This window comes from Zonotrichia albicollis, chromosome 9 (assembly GCF_047830755.1).
Source record: "Zonotrichia albicollis isolate bZonAlb1 chromosome 9, bZonAlb1.hap1, whole genome shotgun sequence".
In the NCBI taxonomy this organism is placed as follows: Eukaryota; Metazoa; Chordata; class Aves; order Passeriformes; family Passerellidae; genus Zonotrichia; species Zonotrichia albicollis.
Genome location: NC_133827.1, coordinates 23049326 through 23072441, shown reverse-complemented (window position 1 = coordinate 23072441; position 23116 = coordinate 23049326). Strand labels below are relative to the sequence as shown.

General features: G+C 39.8%; 1 protein-coding gene across 4 annotated transcripts in view; it reads left to right on the top strand.

Annotated features, from left to right (window-relative positions):
* The window catches only part of STAG1 (STAG1 cohesin complex component), a 150617-nt gene that overhangs the window by 57359 nt on the left and 70142 nt on the right, over positions 1 to 23116 (top strand). For all 4 annotated transcript variants that reach the window (XM_074546966.1, XM_074546962.1, XM_074546965.1 and 1 more), the window contains one exon: positions 7743 to 7839. In XM_074546966.1, coding sequence (XP_074403067.1) covers positions 7743 to 7839 — 97 coding nt within the window. The remainder of the gene's footprint in view (positions 1 to 7742; positions 7840 to 23116) is intronic.

The following is a 23116-nucleotide window of genomic DNA, read 5'->3' as shown; positions in this document are numbered from 1 at the left end:
CTTCCTTGTCATTCCAGAAATCAGGGATGCTCGGGGTTCCTGACTGTTCTCACCTGCACATCTTGGCTCATGGGGGTTTGTGTCCTTTGGGGTTCCCTCGCTGTCCAAGTAAAGCTGTGTTTGTAGCACTGCTTACCCTGCCTTGAGAAGTCCATCTCTGGCAGTAGGACAGATTTATTCCTGACTGGAGTGACTGTAGAACCATATTTACCTAATGCAGGAGGAATTACATGTGTTTTTACATGGATCCTTGAGATTAAGAACATCAGAGCAGCTGTAGCTGGATTACACCAAAAATCCAACAGCCTGTCTCTGACAGTGGCAGCTAAGAAAGGGAATGAGGTGGCAAAAATGAGTTTTGGGTTTTCTCCCTACCTCTGACCATTGGCAGTTCAGGTCCACTGTGGTGTCTGTTCTCAGTGGCCTCAATGGCTCTCCCTTCTCAGAGTTTCTTTTCTCCCTCTAGAAGTGATTTTTGCCAGATCACATCTCTGTGTCTCCTTCAGCTATTTCTGAAAGTGAAGGTCTTTGAAGATTAAAAATATCCAGACATCTATGAAATATTACCCATGCTTTTTGTGTTAAATGCATGTTTTAGTTTAATTGTAATTTATTGTATTTTAACTGCTGGATTCTCCAGTTGAAGGATGGATAATAGCTCAAGGTTTCCCCAGATTGTGTCAGAAACTCCTTAGGAGTTTGAGTGTGCTGTCTCTAAAGTTAACTGGGCAAAATGACTGCATCTATTATTAACATTTAAACTAGCATCTTCAGTTTGCTCAACAGATTTCTTTTGCAGCCTAATCTTGCTTTGCTTTTGATTGTATGGTACTGAATTAAAAGAAAAAAATCAAAACTAGGTACATGTTTTTATAGTTGTTACACTGGGAACAATTTAGCCACCAAATGAAGCATTAATTAATTAGAAGAGTATCCCTTAATACCAAATTAAATTTTCTGCAGTCATCACACAAGGCTTCTTTTCCTTTGTGATTTAATAAGATTGAGATGATTTTGCTGTTAAGTGCCAGTAGTGCAGTGTGTGGAAGCATTTGTACCTGAAAGTACTCATTATACTTGAAGGCAGAGAAGTTTTTGCTGTGTAGAATGTTGATGGTTTTTGAAGTGTCTGGGGTGATCTGTGAGCCCTTTACAAACCAGGCTAGCAAAGGAATGAGAATCAGGTGTTTTAATAAATTGATGGCTCTCTTGCTGGAATAAATCCATTTTGTTTTAGCACCCCTCTAAGTAAGTATATTTTCATTCTGGTGCTCAGTGTCTATGAACAGTTTTGATGCTTTGTGGCAGCATTCATGCCCATGATTGGCTCAGCCTAAACAGACACAGCCCCTTGGAAACGGTGTAACATGTCAACTGTGAGAGCTGAGCACCTGCAACAGTTCTGTACACCTTAGAAAATCTTCTTGGTGGGAGCTTTGTAAGGTGCACCCACCTTTTCTGGGCCCTCAGGTGAGGGGCTGCTGCTCTGAGTAGTGTGCATGTGCTGGGCAAGAGTGCCCAGTCTCAGGAGTTCTGTGGTTTTAGTCTATGTGAAAGCAGAATTTTCCCAGTACCCTTTATGTACTCAGTGTAATGCCAGTTAACATTTATCATTCTAAGATTCTCCCAAGAGAACAGTGAGTTTTTCTTTTCTTTTGGTAGTGTTTTTCTCCCAAATGGTTCAATGCAACATGTTACATTGATTTCCCTGTGTAATCATATTTAAAGCCCAGTTTAATGCATAGAAATATGTATTTACACAAAATGCCAAATGGATAATCCTGTATGGAGACTATAAATCCCATAGTTTTATTGGGAAGAAATACTTCTAGGATTGTGTATTCCTTTCCTCTCTGTAGTTCAGAAATTAAAAAGTTACATAGGTAGACACTGCAGAAAACAAATTCTCATCTTTGCTTACTCTTATCTAAAGTGAGATTTTTGAGGTTTTTAAAGGACAATAATTTTGACTTATCAGGAAGTGCATGATAGTTGTTAGCAAGGTATGAACTCTTTCATAATTTAAAATTATGATCCTTAGAGAAAAAGAATAAAGTGCATGTCCTCAAGCTGCAGTTCATTTTTATTATCCTTGAATTAGGTTTTCACTGGGTGCATATTAGACTTTGTGCCTGCAGTTTGGAATGCAGCCAGGCACTCATTCTGCAGCGTGCTGCCCAATCTAAACTGCTTCTACTTTCTCACATTAGGAACTACCTTCTCCCCAGTAGCCATCTGTGTAATTTCTTCAATTTGCACAAAATTTATCCTTAAAAGGCTTTCATTCTTTTTTAAAAAACCCCAACCTGAATAGATTCACTTAAAAATGTTTATGCAGAGTGTTTTAAGTCTCTCACCACTTGCCTTTTTTCCCCCTGGGTCCTTATTTTTCGTGTACTAAGTTCTTCTCACTATCTGTTAAAGTGTATTTTCTGCTTTTTTATTTGAGTTGCTCTTTATACAGGTTATTGAAATATTTAATGTCACAGTGCATTCCTTTTTAATCAGTTTAAAGTTTCATTTGAGTGACTTTAGGTTTTTTGCTGAAGTTTAGTGTAAGCTTTGATTTTTGGAATTTTTTCTACCTTGATGTAAACACATTGCACACACATTCTAGAGTAAATTTTTTCTTTCATATTCACTGTAAATGAAGCGTGTCCATGATCAGTTGTATGAAATGGCAAATTATTTAAAGTTCTTTATACTCAATTTGCCTTGGTTTACAGTTGACTGAGATCTTCCATTTTAACATGAACTTTGAATATGGTGTCATTTGTTTTCCCTTTTGTTTGTAGCACTGTTGCCAGATTGTTACTTAATTGAAATTGTGAAATAGCTTTTTTTGAAATCATCTTTCATTAATATTTAGTGGGACTGTGCGAATTTACATGAGTTGGCAAGGTGTCCTCTGCAGTCAGTCCCTCTGCTTCCTCCAGCACTTCATGCTCCTAAATTCTCTCTCACTGGAGGAGTATGAAATGGATTCATAGCTGCAAAGCCTAGAGGAGGTAACAGGATCACTAACATCATTATTTCATTCATTGCCTCTGACTTGCTTTTACTGGCAACCCCAAGCTGCTGTTCCTCCTCAGTACCGTAAAATGCTTTGGTTTATCTTTTAGCAGACTTTGAGATGTGAAGGTCAATATTTCTGCAAGTTGATTGATTTGAAGTTATTTACTCAGGCTCATTTATTCTGCTATTTGCTTGACTTCATTTAGGCTTCTTATTTCTGTAGAGTTGCTTACCTGGCATATTCTTCAAATTATGCTCTGTGGTAGTTCTTAAAACAGACTCATCAAAGAGTTCATTTCTGTGAGATTCTTTTGAAAACCACTGCAAGCTTTGGAAAATCTTTGTACAGACTCCGTATTTGTACCATACATCATCTGCCATTTGCAGGAATCCTTGATTTTTTACTCAGTTCTCATAAGAATAGAAGCAATTTCATCATTTTAAAAAATGGTTGAGTTATTTTTGTGATGTACCTGTATGGACTTGTTGACTGACCCAGAGATGTGGTGCACGTGTGTGTCTGTGTGCGTGTATCTAAGTGTGTGTGCACGTGTCCAGTTGTGTCCTGACAGCAGGGAGAGGAGGAAGGCTGTTGGTGCTACTGGAGTCATTTGGAGGTTTGTCTGTGGAACTGAGCTCATTGCCAAGGGAGCCTTTTCCTTGTGTGTGTGCCTTGAAGCTGGTGAGTCCCAAGAGCATGGATGTGCTGCCCCTGGGCAGGCTGCAGCACGTGTCCTGCAGGTCCTGTGCTGAATTTATCATGGATTTCATGCACAGCATGTAAGTGCCCATTTCCATATGGTAAATCCCTGCTCCCCACTGCATCTGTAGGTAAAAACATCTGGAAGCAGAAGGGTACCAGTGGAGCAGCTCATGCAATCTATTGCTGCCCTATTTCTTAGGTGTTTTGTGGCAGTAAGCAGGGAGACTTGTGGAGATGGATTCTGGAGGGTGGAACCTGCTTGTAGCTACCTCCTTTCTGAAAGGGCCACCTGGTCTTTCCCTCCTGTCACTCCTGTTCCTTCAAAATGTTAATGGTTTGTGCTTGGGACAGGTGACAGGGTGGGGCAAGAACAGGAGGTCTCTGGGCAAGGGGATCAAATGTGGGCCATTTCCCTGAGTTTGCTCTTGGATTATGCATAAAAAGAGGATTTGCTGTTACCTGGGGCCTGTTGGTTAGAAATCCTTGGTTTTAATAGGAGTCCTTCTCTCTATGCATATTTATGCAAAATAATTCCATTTCTGGCAAGGCTTGCATGTTGCACCATTTGCTACACTGCTGCCTGTGGTTTGATTCCTTTTTTGCTTGTATTCAGTCTTTTTTCCTGGTATTTGCATTACTGCTGTTTTGTCTTGGTTCAGTTGATACTTGGTCTCTCTTTTGGGTCTGATGTGTGTCATTTTTTTTTATTCATCTAGTGTTTTCAGTCTTTATAGCTCTTTTCAGTTACATCAAAAGTCAACAGTTTGATTGAGTTCCAACTGTTGTAGCATATGTAGTCTGGCTTCATCATCTCCTGTTGCCTTAAACTGTAATCTCTAACAAAGTGAGGCAGCCAGCATGCCAAGTGTGCACAGGGGCTCACTGTGTGGGGCTCTGGCTGTTGTTTTGGGGCACTGATTTTTAGTGAATGCAGTTTGTGTGGCTCTGTGCAGATACTGGCTCAGGTGCCTGTGTGTGACTTGTTTCCTGCAGCCCCTCAGTCAGTGGGGCTCTCTTGGGGTAAACACAACACTGACAGCTCAATTCCCTTGTCCAGCTCTCCCAGGTACCTGTTCTCAGCAGGGAGTTACAGACGGTGCCTGGCTGTGTCACACAGTGGGGAGTGCCGAGGCACTGAGAGCTTGTGCGTGCCAGCTTAGAGCAAAGGAGCCCTACCCACAAATTCAGATTTTACTTCCAGCTTTGTCACTTCTCTGGGAGGTCAGGACAGTCTTTGCCTGCTATTCCTCTGAGAACCTTTGCTCTGATTTTTCTGCTTTTCTTACCTACTGCTGCCACTTGCATTGCCTCAAGTCAGGTCCTCAGGTCTGGAGATGAGCCACTTGTCTTTATTTCTCTGTAAACTGCATGATGGTTTTGGGTTGAGGTGCAAGTGCCATGCTGGTAGGACAGAGTGAGCCCCCAGTGGCCAAGGACACAATGTCCCACACAATTCTTTTTGTATGACAGATAAAAAATAGAAATGAGAGGAGCTGCACTGATGCTGCAGTTTGAGATAGTGCCGCAAAAATAATTTAAATAATTTTATAAAAGAAACAGAAGCAAAATGTAAAGGTATGCCTTCACATTTTTTCCTTGGCTCCCCATTTTTTAAGTCCAGATGGGTTCATTGGCAGTATTTATAGCACAGTCCATGAGAGGCTGCAGTGGCATGGCTGAAGGGGCAGTGTGTTGTAGCAACAAACAGGAGTAAGACTGAACGTGGGAGGGAATTTCTTGGGCCAGCCTTACTTCCACGGGGAATGTTTTCTGTGAAACTCAGCTGTGGGTAATGAACAGATGCTGGGAAAATAGATATTAACACTCTAGGAAAGCAGCTGAGATTTCCCAGGCTCAAAGAAGAATATAGTAGACTTCAGAAACTGTCAGGAGATGTGTGACAAGAGTGGGCAAGAATAAAGATACAGAATTATTTCTGGGCAAGCCACATGGCACAGGATAGGATTATTCTGCCTGGAAAGAGGTGACCAGATGGGAGCATGGAAAATGCAAACAAGGGGCTGGAATTTGTGTTTTCTTGTTTCATAAGAATTGAGTCACATCAAATGGATCTAACAATTGGCAAGTTTAAAACACAACTATTCTGTCATTTTGCAGTGAATAACTAGCCCTTACACACTGCTGTGAGATAGTGTAGATATAAAGCTGGGTTAGACAGACACATCCATGAGAGAAGAAATTTGCTGGGGTCTTAAGGATCTGGGACAGTAACTCAGAAATATCAGTGTATTCTTGCCCTTTTCTTATGCTTTTCCCTGCATGTGTAAGCCCTGTTGGGCAGGTGAACCTGTACAGCTGCTATTTCCTGGCCCTGCACAGCTGCTATTTTCTTTGGTGTAAAAAATAGCTCTGGCAATTGCATGTTCTGATATCTACAGTAATAGAGCTGTTCAAACAAATCTTGTAAATTGGTAGCACACCAACAGCCTGGTCATTAAGCTCTGTCAATATTTGGTGTAGTAAATACTTTTTGCATTTGGCTACATTTGGTTTCTGTGCCCTGGAGAATTTTTGTTGATTGATTGAAATGATTGATACTTCCAGGAACAGGGCTGAATTCATGATGACATAACAGTGAGATAACATTCTAGATAACTGGTTTTGTGCTGCTGCTTCCTCATCTTGTGTGAAGCTTAATTAGAGGCCAAGACTTGCTTTCTAATTTCTTCTAAGTAGCAGATGGACTCCTTTTTAAGATTGCTTCTCCTACTGGGTGTGTGTGTGTGTTTTGGGAGGCAAAACCTGTGAAAACTGAGTTTCCTGGCCAGTTGGGTGTTTGGAGATTGATGCTGGTTGTTGGATAACATGATAGTACTGCTGCTCCGCCCTGGCCCAGGGGTGGCTGCAGTGATGTGTGTTAGGCATGGAGTGCTTTGGAGTTCGGAGTTCCCTGGGTCTCTGGGACCATACCCAGGTGCTTTGCTGCTTCCTTTTCCTCACACACCTGCCAGGGCTAGGCTTGGGAGTTTGCACTTGGATAAACTGGAAACTGCACAGGGATTTTTCAAGATCCCTCCTTACAGCTAATTAAGAAAAAGGCAGATTTTTCTAAGAGATCAAATTGTTTGGAATTTTTTGTCTTTTCTATTGATTCCTTTTCAGCATGATAGAAGCCAGTTGTGTGGGCATGGTAGGGTGTTTGTATGTGTGTGTGGCTTTTTAAATTTAATGTAATAGAAATTCATTGTAGACCTGAACTGTCCAGAATAAACTAATCTATTTGCAAGGTGTGATCTGATAACATAATCAAGCTTTTCCTAATGAATGCTGTTGCATGTATGGAACAGAAAAGTTTCTTTTCCCTCATAAAAAAAGTAAAGCATAATATTTGATTACATTAAATATACACAATTCCTTACCTACAGTGTTGATGTAGCTGAGGAGCTTGGAATATCAGAGATGATGAAAATAGCTCCTGGCTAGCTGTAGTTCTGAGGGCAGTTGAAAACTGACTGAATTTCCTGTCCTGTGATCCAGGTAGCTTAGAAACACCCTAAGTCAAACTTCTGTGTGTTATTTTATTTACTGTATATTCCTCAGTATATTTTGTTTTCCTGAACTACTTACACTGTTCCTGAGTGACTGACTGGGATATTCACTATGCAATATAAAATCAGTATTTATTCCAAAGTATTTATATTCATCAGTTTTCTGGGAATATGTTGGTCATTCTGAATGGAGTAACAATATTAATTTTTTTTCAACACAACTTTAAAACTGAAAAAATTCTCTAAGTAGTTTTGGGGAATTACAGTAATTTCAATTTGAACTTGTGTTTATACAATATAATACCAGAAAATAATGCATATAATTCTGCTGTCTAACAATATTTGTTCTGTCTCCACCTTGAGAGAAGGTGCATAGATATTTCTATTTGTACACATGTATAATTATGCAAAATAAATGCTCAGTTCTAAAATTATATTCTGAAAAGAATAAGTTATTTGCCTTTAATAAAACACTTTTTAAGAGTCTCTGATAAGTATTCTTTTTTTCTTGACAGTCTGTGGTGGACGACTGGATTGAATCATATAAACAAGACAGGGACATAGCACTTCTGGATTTAATCAACTTCTTTATCCAGTGTTCAGGATGTCGAGGTACAGAACATGGGAAACAAGTTGTATAGAATAAATCTGACCTACAAACGTGTGTTAATGCAAATGCTCTAAAGATGGGGAAGACTCTTGGATTGGTGCTCCTTGTGTGCATGGTTTGTATAGAAATATTGTCTGCATTCCAGAATTACTTGATTTAAAGCTTGTTTGTCAAGGGCTGCCCTTTCTCTTTCTCACTTTGCTGTCATGATGCTAAAGTGTACAAATCCTCACAGAGACATTCTACTCATCATCAGCAAGAGACAAAAGATCTGGTACTCCAGGTAGGCACAGCTTTATTTTCCCATTCTGTTTCTTCCCAATTTTTAAATTGAAAAAAATAGTAGGTGACTATACCTTAACTTTGATATTTTTTCTTTCTTTTTAGGAAAATGATTTTTTTTTAACTGAAGAGGAAGGAATCAGGCTTCAGTTCACAGCAAGAAAGATTTCCTGTGGATGAAGCATCAGTGTTATTTGTTCCTCTGTGATCCTTTATCACGTCAGCAGCGAGTGCCCTGCCTTTTATACCCTACATAAGCAGTCTCCATTGCCAGGCATGCAGCAGTCAGCCACTCCAGCATTCTGTTGCCACACTGTGCCTTCTAATGAATTTTTCATGTGTTGTCTTTTTTCTGTTAACTCAGCCTTGAAGAGAGAGCTCTAGTCCCTCTGTAGTGCCCAAAACCAAAATATTTACTGTTTTCTGATGCTTGGAATGGAGTTGAAAATAACCCACCGTTCAGAAATTCTTTTTCTTCTTTTTGTATCTGATGTGGGAACACACCTTCAAGCATCAAATAGTCTGGATAGAAGTCCTTTTTCTTCCTTCTTTGGTATAAGGTGAAGTCTTGAGCAGTTAAAAGCATCAGAGAAAAAAAATAGGAGCCATCAGCAGCTTCAGCAACCCTTTTTCAAAGCTGAAAGAAATAAAGTTGTTTTGTGGATGACAGGAAAGACTGAAGCTCTGGGAGCATTCTAAAAGGGCTGAAGGTGAGAGCTTAGGTTACCAGCCTGTGTCAGTGTCTGCACTGTTCACACAGAGACCATGAAACATTTTTTGGCTGTGTTTGGCAGCTCATGTGAAAGTAGTAGTATTCTCTGTGCTTTTTTTTTTTTTTTTTAACTCTCTCCTGAAGTTTATATATGAAAAAAAAGGAACCCCACAAGAATTTGGGCAGCATTAAACCAAAGGCATCTTTGGCCATATGTTTATATTGTTGATGCAAGCTTTTGGTAAAGGCATGTCATAAATATCTTCATTCCCCTGCTGCTCTCTAATTTATTCTCCCTTTCTTGCTCCTCATTACAGAAAGCAGCACTCTGATCAGACTGCTAGTTTTTAAAGCCCTTGTTGGTGAGTGATGCAGGCTGAATGCCCACTGTCAGCCATATGCTGCTGGAGCAAGTGCTTCCCAGAAAAGCTCTCTGAGACTGGCTGGGAGGCAGCAGCACTGCGAGTGCCTGATGTCATTGACTGACTTGGCTTTTCTTTGAATGGTGACTTTTCATTTTCACTGCTCTGCTCTGGATCCCAGGGCTATCTCTGCTGAGCTTCTTTCAGTGCCTTCTGCTCCCAAACAGCAATGGTAGGAGGAAGGAAGCAAAAACTTCTTATCTCCCAAGTCTATAGTGTGTGTGGGAGATTTATCTCTGTGCTGGAATCTTTGCAGTGGCTACAGTAACAGCTGTAGAACAGGGTTAATATCCTGGCAAACAGTGCAGTTCTTTCCAGGTTCCAGTAATATACTTGTTTTCTAGAATAAATAAGAGCTTATCAGAAGAGAGTGGATTTTATTGGTATTCCGCTTAAGGTAAAGTGCATACTAAGCTGTCCTTAATGGAAATGAGAAATAGGGGGGTTGTTCTGTGTTTTGTGAGGGAGACAAAGATTCTTTTTCATGGGATGATCATATGTTATGACATCCTTATTTCCCTTTAGAGACTTAGTTGACATTTTTCCTTATTTCTATTCCTCATAAATAACCACCCCTTGTGAATCTCAATGATTGCTTTATCTTCCTTAATTTTCTTCTTTTCAATTTGCTCCACTAACATTGTCTTGGATTCACTAGCCTCTTTTCACAAAGTCGGATCTAAATGCAGACTGATAATATACCAAAATTTGTGATCATTAACTGAAGGGAGGAGGACAGCTAACTTGGGATGAAGTTTCTCAGGAAATTGTGATCCTAGGTTTATAAATCTACCATTCAATAGTGCTTAGAATCAATTGATATCTAAATATATGTAAATTACATTTAGCTTGATGTGTCTTTCAGAAGTTTTGAGCAGGTGGAAGTGTGTGTGTCCATTTACTGGCTTTAATTAGAAATTGAAGCACCGAACTGTTTCATTTAGCAACACCATTGACCCTGAAAAAATACCCCTCTATTCAGAGAAACATTGATTTTTATGTATTTGTCCCATTCTCTTGGGCAGCACAGATGCTTGAATGAACCTTTTGGCGTCTTCCAGCTTTGCTTGGAGCTGTTGCTGAAATGAGAAGTGATCTCTTGTAAATATGAGTAAGCAGGTGTATTATGTAAATTGTTAGTACTAACAATTGTGAAATTAGTGGCTTATGCAGGTGAATTTAAAAGATCTGTGGAATTTAAAATTCAATAAATATGCATTCAATAAATATTCAAGCATATCTGTCCTTTGTCAGCTCTTCTGATTATCTATTTGATGTATGTCCATTAAAAACACAGGAGATAAGATTTTAGTGTGACTCCAGTAATCTTTGTGGTTTTAGAGTGGTATTTGGTGTAAATGAGAAGTTTCTTCTGTTGAACTGTCAAAACATCTCAGTTCAATAAGCACATTTGCATGGGAGTTGGTCACTTGTCATGTCATCCTTCCTCTCGTTTGCCTGCTCAATCTGTACATATGTTGCCTTTGCTAATTTTGATTACAAAGAAGTTAAATGATTATGTAAAGAATTTTTCTTTATCTTGCTTGTTTTTTCCTTTTGAGAATACAAAAAAGTCCCTGTCTTTCACAGCTTATCTGTGTAGTCTTTTCCATCATATTATGTTGAATTTCTGTTGAAGAAAAATGGTTAACAACGACTGATACATTCACTCATTCACTTTTTTTTTCTGACCCTTTTAAAATGTGTTGCTCCTTCTAGAGCGAGGGTCTTGTATAAGATAGTATCTTAGAAAGGTGAAAAGGTAAGTGTTAAAATACTACTTCTTTGTGGAAAACCTGTAAAAATGCTGTTTGCAGTCCTTGAAAATAAAACAGGTATGTCTGTTGGTAGTTGGTGTTTATTTTCCATGGGATTTACAATCTGCAAAGCAGGTGGTGGTGTATTTACTTATTTCTAAGGCAGGAGTAAATTTCAGAGTTTTCATTATTAGGTAACAGGGAACTTTATGACATTAACTTGTTGTAATGATAAAGCACTTTTTTCAATGAAGTACCACTGGACTGGGGTGGAGGTGTATCCACACTACTGAAATTTCCATCTCCATTGTTATACTTTGCTCTGCAGCATTGTGGATTCAGGCACCCTCCTCCCTTGCAGAAGTGTTACAGTTGAGTGTTCAGAGTTTTCTGGGGATTTTTGTGAGCTCTTTTCCATTGCTTTCTTTGTAGGAACAAATTTTTGGTTTCTCCCTTTTTTCTCTTTTTCTTTTGAATGTTTATATAAAGCACAGCATTGAGTGCTGAGCTCTGTGAGCTGGTTGCAAGCAAACTGAAATGTCTAATCAGCAATATGTACGAGAGGTCCCAGAAGGATTATAACTGTGTCAGTGTGATGCTGCATCAGGGCTAATTATCTCTGCCTCTCAGACTGAGTAATTAGCTCAGGTATCCTGCTCTGCTGCTATGACAACCAGGCTGTTTCCATTTCTGGAGCTCCCTGGATTTAGAGCTGACTTGGGTATCTGCATGGCTGTCAGCTCGTGCCTTCTGTTATTTGATAGAAAACAAACAGAAAGCTCCTCGAGCACTCTGACCTTTCCACATTTTCAAGGCAGAGAGCCATGCTTGTGGAATAAATATTTTTTTTCCTAACCAGAAGCAATTAGTGGTTGAAACAGCCTCTTGAGCTGTGAAGGAAAACCAGCCACTGAGTCCAGGGGAGAAAAGAAGCTTTCTTTTGCAGGGGAAAAGGGTCTCACGTAATTCAAGAGGAAACTACTTGACTGCTTTCAAGTGCACAGTGAAATTATCCCCATTCCTTCTCTCCCATCCATCTCATCCATCTCCATCATTAGCTTTTCCTTTCATCTGTTTTATGCTGGCTAAGCCAGAAACCTGTGCATTTTTAGGCAGGTTTTCAGATGTGGTCATTGATGAGCAAATACTGCAGCTGTCACCTGTCGGCCTGGATTGCTGGTGCTGCTTAGGGCTGGGTTTCTCTCAGTTGTGAGTAAGCAGAGATCTGTCTGACTCTTTCCCCAGGACTTAAAGCCAGAATCCTTTGTGGAACTTTTCCTGTGAATTAAACACTTGGGGTTCCACATTATCTTCCTGCTTCATCCTTGAGTGCCTGCTTGTTCCTTACCTGTTTTAGATCCTCTGTCAAATTCTGATTGAATGGCACAAACCCTGCCAATAAGTGCAGGAGTTCCGAGTTAGCTTGCTCATTTTGGTTTTTATTAATGTTCTATGAGCTTAATTAAGGGCAAACTAATAGATTTCTGCTTTGCCAAAGGAAGTTGAAGGCTAAAATCAGGAAAAAGCAGCATAGAGTAGCCATTGTATGGTCTGGCAAAAGCAGTGAACAAGCAAGCGCTTATTTTGCTGTTTGAAAGAATTCCAGAAGCAATTTAGCCAGGAAATAGTGTTATTTACTCTGATTAATAATATTTTAATAAGGGGGTCTAACATGGTAATTAGAGAAATGGTCTAAAAAAATGAGCTGTCCATGGTTTTGTTTTGTGATCGATGGAATAGTTGTTCTGTACAGGTGGATGTTATGGACCACAAAGATGACTTTGGTAAATCTAATTCCCTGCATATGGGCCTTTTGCATGGAACTGCCCAGAGTGAGAAATCTGGCTGACCTTGGCTTGTGCTAAAAAGCTTTACCTCTTGAGTCATTCAGTTATTATTAAGAAGTTGGTATCTTAAATATTTTCTATTGTGACTAAATTAGAAAATACTGCAATTCATTGCATTGGAGCTTGTGTTTTTATTAGGTGTATAAAGTCTGTTTTCTCACAGTTTCTTCAGCGAAATCCCTTTCAGTGTGTGAATATAGGGGAGAATGTTACAAAGTAAGAACTAATATATGTTTTGAAAAATTGTTACTTATTTGTGTAGGATTTACGTCATAGCAATGGCAAGGATTTCTGAAATATTTTGTATGCATAGTATAAAGAAATAAATGCACCCCAATAACTATGAAGCAGTTAAAAACATGCTGTTAACCACATTAAAAATGGGAAGATAAGACTGTAGGATGGAAATGGCTTGATCTTAATTTCGTGTGTGGTGTAGATAAACAGGAGCTGAACTTTGTACTTCTTGGTTCTGGGCCTTGAGGTAATTTTTACAGTGTGTTTATCTTGAAGTGAAAGCTTACAAAATTCAAACTAAAAGTAGGATGCAAATGGCTTGAGTGGAAGGTAAATCAGGTTGCTAGGCATACATTAAATGTTTCATTAGTTCTTTAAATGGCTATAGGTAGGGTTAAAAACTTCATATCAGACACTTGACAATTAATATGGTTGCATCAAAATCAATTTTTTGTGAAGAAGTACAAATAGTTAATATCTGTTGACATTCTGGAAATTAAAGCTTTGGTTTTGTTGTGTGTACAGTTTTAAATCAAAAAGGTTTTTACTATTTCTTTGTTTGCTGCTGAATGTATTTGTACTTGTCATCTCATGTACTTACTTCCTTACTATTTCTTTTTCTTCTTCTTTAGCTATTCAAAGATTCTCTAGCTATAAGGAAAGTAATTATAATTTCTTTTTAAATTTTTTTAAACTCTGCTTGTTACTGTCTTCTGGGGATGAGAAGGGTTGAAAAATTAAAAAAAAAAAATTTGCAAGTGTAAAAAAGTGTTGAAGTAGTGCAATACATTTTATCGCCACCTGTGAACTAATGGCATCTTTTTCCCAAAAGATGTATCCCGCTACTTTCCAAAACAAGTGGGAAAAAGCCAGAGGAATTTACTTTTTGTGCAGGAGACATGAAGGAAGGGCACACTGGTTTGTTGGTTGAAAATCTGAATGAAATACCTGCTGTGCTGTGTTCTGACTGCAGTCCAAGGTTTCCCTGTATGAACTGGTAGCAGGAGCAACAGCAATTTAAACCAAACATGTTTTTCTTTTTTATTTGCTACCTGAATATGTCAAATTATTCACATTGCATGTACAACAGCAGACCAAAAAGGAGCTATTAAAATCAGCTATTAACTAATCTATGAGTATGAATCAATATAAATTTTAAATATTTTTAAATAAATTTATTGAATTAATTGACAGAACTCATGGTACTAGAATATTTTAGAGCAAATCTATAATGTAAGGAAAGACAAATTAGCTATGAAATGAATACTGCATTGCTAGTTCTGTATAATAAGTTCAAATCTCTGCTGAAAATGAAAGCACTCCTTGTAAGCTTGGAACAAAGTCTGTGTTCTGCCCCTGTGCACTGCTAAGTAAACTCAGAGCTTGTAAAATTATTTTTGGCACTGCTCATTGGAGAAAAATTATGCAAGGAGTTCAAATACTATTGCTTGTTTTCTACTATATTAATTTAATTACAACCATATTGATCTGAAAAACAGGGCTGCTCACATGACTACAGAGGTGAAACTTGAGGAGTCTCTCAGTTAGGCCATGCTTTCAGTGCTGCAGCTTTTCAAGAGAAGAGCAATAAATATCTCTTGGTGTTAATAACTCTGGGTAGTTGCTGCCTTACTAGCCAGATCTGTCATTTCCTTTTTATTTATGGGTTTTTTTTCTGTATTATACAAATTTATTACAGGAGGAACACCCACTGTATCTGTACTAAGCAGAGGAGTAAAAGCCTTAGTCTGATTTATTTTTGCAGTATTATTCTCAGAGTAGTGAACAAATTATGTCAGTGTATGGGTTTGCTAGCTGTGTGTGAGACACATTGCTGGATTTACTGTAGATGACAGGTGCTTCCTGAGAAGACAAGAACTAATTATAAAAAGGAACCAAATACAACTGGATCTTAGATCCTTTCTGACTGGATTACAAATTTGGAAAGTACTCATGTCTCTGGCCTTTCCAAACATGCAAATTCTGCTGAAGATTTAGTCAGAGTTTTTTCAGACCAAGGGTAGGAATTAAATTGCAAAAAAGATATTTCTCTCAGCAAACACTGTAATTACAGTTCTCTCTCTGCATTAATGAAGCTATAGATTTATTTGATTAAGTGTGGGGCTGGTACACTGCAGTAATTATTTCTGAAGAGAAGAAGATGGGGATGATAAGAAAGGCTCTGTATCCTAATGGAAAAGTGGTATTCTCTGGCACAAAGAAAGAGGTTAGACCAAAGCAAATATTCTGTTAATCTTCAGGCATTCAGGAGTAGCTGGATATAAGGGATAAAAAACAAAGCTTGGGTTTCAAAGAAGAGACATCCTAAATTGGAAGAAGTGGACTCTGAAGCACATCCAGTCCTGCTCACATTCCCCCACTGCACCACTTGTGGGTATTTCAATACCAGATTGAATCTTAAGTCCTGATAAACAAAGGAACGAGATTGAACTGCCATGAATTTTTTATCTGATTTACAAAGGATTTAAGCTTAGTGATAATGGTGCAGAAAGCCAGGCTGAGTTACTCTTTGTTCTCAAAATTTGTTAATTAATGTAATTTTTTCTGATTTTCGCTTTTTTTCCCCCTTTTTCCCCTGAAGATGCCAGGCTTGTGGGGCTGGGACCAAATAGTGGAGGTTTGTTGTTGATGTAGAGATGCAGAAATTTGCCTTACTGGTGTCATATGCTTATTCTCAAAAAATAGGAAGAATTGTTATTAAGAGTAAACCAACAGCTTATTCTGATGTTTCATTCTGTATTTGTTGTTATCTTCTAACTAAACCCATGGATTAGAGTTTAATTGTTGATGTTTGTGTTTGGAATTTCTTACTCTTCTGTCAAACAGATACTTCTTTTTTTTCTCCTTTTTGTGGTGTGTGAATACACTTGAGCTGTAAAGATTTTTGAATATTTTCTCTGTCCTCTATTCAGCTCCACTTGTAGCACTTAGAGGAGAAAGTGACAAACAGGAAAGGTTCCAGCCCAGACCCATTAATAGAAACATTTGCAAACCATTTTGTGTAATAGCAGTGATGGATATTCTCACTCTCAAATTTTAATATTCAGCCCTTTTTTCCCCTCTGGTTTCCATGGTAGCCTGTAACAGCAGGATTGTTCTTCAACTATGTGCTGTGTGTAAAAATCACTTTATAGAGCTCTGAGCTGGCTACTTCCTTGGGAAGAGCAGGCTGCTTTTGGGGAAGGGGAGCAGTCCTCAGCCTGGGAAGGGCTCCCTTCTGCCTGTGCTGAGCAAAGCTTGCAGTTCCTTCTGAGTGGAAACAGGGAGAGACATCACACTGTGATGAAAAATGCATTTAACCCTTAGGGAGCTGGAGACTTTGATCTCATGCAAACCATTTATTGTGGCAGGGATTGTGAAAGTGGGCAGTCCTCCCTGCATTTCTTTATTACTCTGTAATATCAGCAACCAGGTATTAAATGTCACAGAATCCCAGAATGGTTTGGGTTAGAAGGGACCTTAAAGCTCCTCTTGTTCCACCCCCTGCCATGGGCAGGGACACTTTCTCCTATCCCAGGTTGCTCCAAGCCCCATCCAGCCTGGACTTGGGCACTTCCAGGGTGGAGCAGCCACAGCTGCTCTGTGCCAGAGCCTCATCTCCCTCACAGGGAGGAATTCCTTCCTAATATCCCATCAAACCCTGCCCTCTGGCAGTGGGAAGCCATCCCTCATTGTCCTGTCACTCCAGGCTTTTGTCCAAAGTCCCTCTCCAGCTCTCTTAGAGCCCTTTTATGCACTGGAAGGTGCTACAAGGTCTCCCTAGAGACCTATAAAAATTAATTACATGTATGAAGTCTCATTTGTAGGGAAACTGCAAGGAGGAGAAGAGCAAACTGAAACATCTGTAACAGTGGAATGAAAGATGGAAAGGTAAACTTGTGCCTTTAAATGCAGCCAAGTATAAGGGGAAAGGAAGAAATTAGGGATTCTGAAAACTGCAGGAAAAGAATATGTTCTTTTTAGGACTCATGTCCACAGAGGAGCTTAGGAAGCAGGAGAAAAGAGAGGCAGACAGGCATACATCTTGTGGTTTTGCTTTGCTTCAAGAGCTAAAATTGCAGTTTTCTTCTTTCACCCTATGAGCACAGTGCTTTAAGCTACTGCAGAATGATGGAGCCAGAATACACCACTGAGCAGGGCCAGAATTACAATCTAACTCCATTTTTGGATATTCTCATCAAGCAGGTGATCCACAGTGTAACACCCCTTGGTGTTTATGTTGTGAGCTTCAAGGACAATTCATGGGGGAAGGACCAGAAAGCAATTGATAGCTAAGAGTCTGTGTTGACAGGAATGAGAATGTAATTCTGCCCAAAAAATCAGTTACTGTATAGTTAACTCAGCCTTCTGGTTAAACTAAAAAATGTGAGTGTGTTACAGGAAGGCACCTAGATACCAAGGCTTCCAGACATCTTAAACTTACAGTGGGGGAGAGGGAGACTGAAAAGTCCTAAAAGGAAAATATTGTTTGTTACAAAATACTGCAAAAATTAGATGCCCCTTACAAGATAAAACTTGATGAAGGTTCTGTTGAAATATTTTGTTTTAAAAAATACTGTAAAGCAATATTTTGTATTTTCTTTATTTCTGTTTTTGCTGTATTTATGTATTTTCCCGCTTTAAAGATTTTTTCCACAAAGCTGTAAGATACAACCAGAGGAGTTACAGGGTTGGTTAACTTGGTGATGGAAGATGTTCCTGTCCATGGCAGGGACTTGGGACAAGATGAGCTTTAAGATCCCTTCAACCCAAACCATTCTGTGAGTCAGCTGGCTCCTTTATTCTGTGTCTTATATTTGTGTATCTAGCAGGAATTACATGGTGTGTTTACACAGCCGTTTTCAATTTGCACGAAATACAGCATTTCAACTGTTTCTGGTTGTTAAATGTGTAAGGTAGAGGATCCAAAGCAATGGAAGAGGAGTTATAACTAAGAATTTGAGGCATTTTTCTGATTAAACATGCTTTACTTGCAGTGCTCCTCTGTGTTTTTCTTCTTTCCTTTTTCCTTAGCAGCACTTGATTAATTTCCCCCCTTGAGTCCACTATCTTTATGTTAATTAATATACTCAGACTCTTCATTCCCTCTTGTATTTCATCTGCCATTTATTACTATTTGTCTTTCAGCACTCTTTTCAGGGCCTGCTGCTTTATTACTTATGCAAAGTTTGGGGTTTCTAGTATTAATAAGTTTATATAGGTGAATCTTTTTTATATTCTGCTCCCATATACTCCTTAGTGAATCTTAGACACAGACTGTTGAGAAACTTATTGTATGTTGAGCTTTCCTAGTTTTCTGCTCCTATTTCTACATTCCCATTTATATTTGTCCTGCCAACACTTGCTGTGATCTGTGTGTGTTCCAGCAGTTTATCTTCTCTCAATTCTGAGGTGACAGTTCTCTCTTGCATTGTATTTTTAGAAGCATATCCAGACTTTTATGGATTTTGGCTCTAATATATGCTCTCTCATTCTCTTATCCATGCCAAAACATGTTGAGCAACTATTCATTGTGTTGTTTTTTAACTTCACTACTTCACTTTTGATATGATGCTTCCTCTTATTTTTCTATAGTAGCCAAGTTCCAATCAAAAATTTAAAAGTTAAAGTTTTCCTTAAGGGCATTTTATCAACAGGGTTTCTTCTGGTTATCTTTGTAAATCCCTTTTAAGTAAAGATCCTGTATCTGCTCTGGAAATGGCCGATCCAGGAACAGAGTTATTGATATCAAAAGCTTTTGAGGCAGTGGATAGAAAAATCTGTGCCACTCCTAGAGGAGAGGTTTTTCAGATAACATGGGACATGTTTAATCCATTGCTGTCACTGCTTTCCTACTCCTCCTCAAATTGCTTAAAGACTAAGCTTAGCGTATCCAGACTTCTTGAAGTTCATGGAATGGAAACTTGAAGTCCTTGATTTTTTCTGCTAGATACATATTTGCAATAAGGAAAAAGCAGGAGTGGAGCCTAGGCCCTCTTCCTTATGTTCTCTGGTAAGGAAGGGCCTTTTCCTGCTTTGCCCTTTGTTCTTATGTGTAGGGTTTTACATGGCCAAAGGACGGTGTCACACTCAGAGTACCTGGAGTTACAACTGTTTATGTGCTGCTCTTTTGTGCATTCATCCCCGAGACTGCTGGGAGGATACCTGGAAAATGGGGAATATGCACTTAGGGACCATCTTGGAGATAGTTTAAATTGTCCAGGCTCCTACAAGAACCTCAGGAATAAAAGCAAGAGCAATTTACAGCATCCTTATCAACCCTCTTGTAAGAACCCCACTTTGCCACACTTCTTCCTGGATTCATTGGCTGCAGCACAGCTGCACACTCAGAGGGACAACAATGTCACCTCCACAGCTCCTGTTCCCTCCCCAGATCACAATGTCACCTCCACAGCTCCTGTTCCTTCCCCAGATCACAATGTCACCTCCACAGCTCCTGTTCCCTCCCCAGTTCTGGTGTCTGTGCTAATGAAGCCACACACAACACCTGACAGCCATGGGAGATTGGTGACTCACCAAAGCGGGCACACACACGGACTAAGTCAAGGTTACACACAGCATCTGAAATTTAGCACTTTTTAATTTCTAAGCACAAAGATAAGGGGATTTTTGCATGTGATTTCTCAAATTCTTTGTGTTTCCTTACAGAAAAAAAGCTCTATACATGTGTTCAGATAGTCAGAAGGTAAAAGGGGACTTTGGGATGGGCTAACAGCTAAGAGGAAGTGGGTTGTTGTCCTAGAAAACAGAAAGAAATAATTATGTGAAGAAGGAGAATTCCTCTCATCTTGCCTACTTTTAAGTGAGGAGAGAGAAAGGTAAAGGCTTTGCTTTGTGCCAGCTCAGCTAATTTTTCATTGTGTTTGCACATGTCATTGTCAGTAAATGCTTTGGTCTTTAATATACTCTAAAGTGATTTCATGAGAAGCAGAAGTAATGAAGAGGGATTTCTAATGTATCTGTGTTCAACTTTCCTGAATTATACAAAAGCAGCTGAATGTGCTCATGAAGTGCAGGATATATGAAGCTGTGTGAGAGACAATATTTTGGAATTTTGGATGCAGTGTAACTCCAGAAAAGTTTGGGACACACACTGCTGGGCAGGAGGTGGTTGTGCTGCAGGTGAAGCTGTTCTTGAAGAAGCAGCAGCAGCATTCCCTGTGTGTGTCCCTGCCTGTCTCCAGCTCAGTGAGAGGCTGAGATTAACAGAGATTGGGGTCATGGTTCACACTATTCCCCAATGACCTCATTGGCTTCCATTCCATGACCTGCTTTTGTAAAATTCATTGGGAGACTGGGTATCCATGAACCAGGTTTGGTTAAACAAAAATATTACAATTAATTAGGCAGCACAGTTACAGACAGAAGTGCACCCAAGTCTCATTTCCATCTTTCAGGTTAACAAAAAAAGCATAGAAATGTTGCAGGTAGAAGGTGGCTTTCACTTAAAGAGGGAAATTAAGTGTTTTAGATAAAGTTGTTTCCATGATGTTTCTGTGTCTCCAGTCTCACTCTTTGAAGGATACCAGCTTTTCTCATATTGACAGATAAAGTTCTTCACCTTCCTGCAGCAGCTCTGCAGCGCTTACAAAGCCTCTGTTTTACTGTTGTTTAATTATTTGGATCCCAGTCAGCCCTGGCCTTGTGGCTCTGTGGATGGTGCTGTCGAACACTGAAAAGTAAGGATTGGCTCTGGGAAACCTGGGGCTCAGCAGTCCCTTTGGTGTGCCTTTGCTAATAAGGTTTGGCACTATACAGATCCCAAATGCAGACACCCCTGTAGTCCTGATCCTTCCCTTCCACGTGCTGGAGCAGCAAACAGTTACAGGAAAATGCAGAGGCTCTGAACTGAGGGTATTTCTTCAGACCTGTGTCTGGGAAGCTCTCATGCAAGCAACAACAGCTTCCTTGAGGAAAATGAAGAAAGGGCAGTTTTCTCAAGGGATAGGAGGCAGCTGAGCAAGGAGCAGAGTGTGATGGTCCATCAGCAGCTGAAGGGACTCACATATGGCTTGCTGAGCTCTGTCAGGTCTTTGGCAACTCCCAGGTTTGGCACAAAAGGTCTGGCCTCTTGTTTCTCTCTGTTTCCCCCCGTTAGTTTTCCTATTAGATACCATGTTTTGTGAACTCTAGAGCCTGTCACATCAATTGAAAAAAATTAAAAATTTCAAAATCTCTAGATAATTACTTCTCTTTCTGTATTTTTTAGGACTTGTCTTTCATCTTCCCTACTTTACTACTTCTGAGAAATACAGGTAGAAATAAGAGTAACAGATGGCTGAGGAAAGGATTAAAGCTCCATCAGGGAAAGCAGAAAGACTGAGGGAAAGAGGATAGACCATGGCTATCTAATCCTCCTGTGATCATCTTTTGCCTCCTGACTTCCTGGGAAGTGGAGGTACCATGTTTTATGGCATTTTGTTTTATGAGCTGGAGAGATGTTGACACTGAGTAACAAGAGGCTTGTTTCTCTGATAAAGAAGATACCTTTTAGCAAAAACATGTGAAGGCATGTTGCAATGCTGACAGCCTGTGTGTGGGTTACTGCTGAGCTCTGGGAACCTGCAGATGGAGCAGGCACATCCATAGAAAGTAGAAGGAAGGGTGGACACTGAAGTAAATGCCCTTGGTTTCTGTGAAAGTGAGCTTGAACTTCTTTGAAGCATGAAATGTGGGTAGGTGTGATGTGGTTAAGGGAGTCAGCCTGGATTTCCAGGAGGCTTTCTGGGGAGGAGAAACTGGGCAGCAGCCTTGCTCAGCTTTAAGAAGGCTGAAGGAGGATCTTGCTGTTTCTTTCGATTATTGAAGGACTAGAGAAAAGGGGACTGCAGACTCTTCACACAGTTTTGTGACAGTAACAGACACAAGTTGAAATGTGGGGAATTCTAATTTGACAGAATGGAAAACATTTCTGCCATGAGCTGGCCAGGCACCAGAGGTGGAAGGGCTCCCTTTGTTGGGTGAACCCAGTGTGGGTTCACTGACAGACTCACCTGGTCTTGCTGGATCTCTGCTTTGGGAAAGGCTTGGACTAGTGACAGTCAGGAATCCTGCTACCTGAAATTATTCTACTATTCTAGACTTCTAAGAAGGTAAGAAGCTGTGATTTTGTACTTCTGTGGACAGCATTTGGTAAAAATCATAGGAAACAGGACAGGGATAATTAATACTGTGTTGAAATAGTAAATAGATACTTACTGCTTTTCAAATTGGTTATTAACCTTTTAGCTATCCAGCAGAAGGCATAATAAAGAATCTATAGTATTTGAAGCCTGTTCCAGTATGGTGGAACAGAAATCCATTATTTTTCCTTTGAGAAGTACTCAGTCTTTTAAAAACTGCTCTGGGGTTTATTGTAGAAAGTACAGAAGTAGTAGAAATCAATTGCTCTCTCTTGAAATGAGTTTATCAGACAGATTGGATGTTTTCAAGGCCATTGTTATTACATTATCTCACACCTGAGCTTGTGTTATAGCAAGAGACACCTGGTGCCAAGCCTCAGCTCACTCAGCAGGTACTTGTGGCCAGTGGAAAACTCCCCAAGAGCCCAGGGCTGTGTCCCAGGGACAGGGCACAGGTAGGATGCCTGCTGTTAGCAATGGCAGTACTGTTTTGTCTCCATTGGTGGCTACAGAAATGCTTACACAGCAGGAATGTGCTCATGTTTGGGTTATCAGGCTCTTGTCCTACCCCACTGAGAAGTGTCTTTGCCCTGTCAGATCAGGTGTTTGTGCACACAGGTTCCTCTGTGAGGAGGGAAGAACTTGTGCTCACACTGGGCTCCTCATTTCAGAGGGAACCTTTGGTGGGGGCCTGTTCACAGAATAGGGGAGGGGGGGAGAGCAGATGTGTAAACAGCCTGTGATAAAGGCACTCAGAAAGAGGAGACAGACCTAAATGGACTTAGTGCAAATATTTACATTGTTGTATCTTACACTTAACTTGGAGCTCAGCCTCCACACTACCTGTGTTTATATTGCTGGATTTGAGTCACGTCTGTC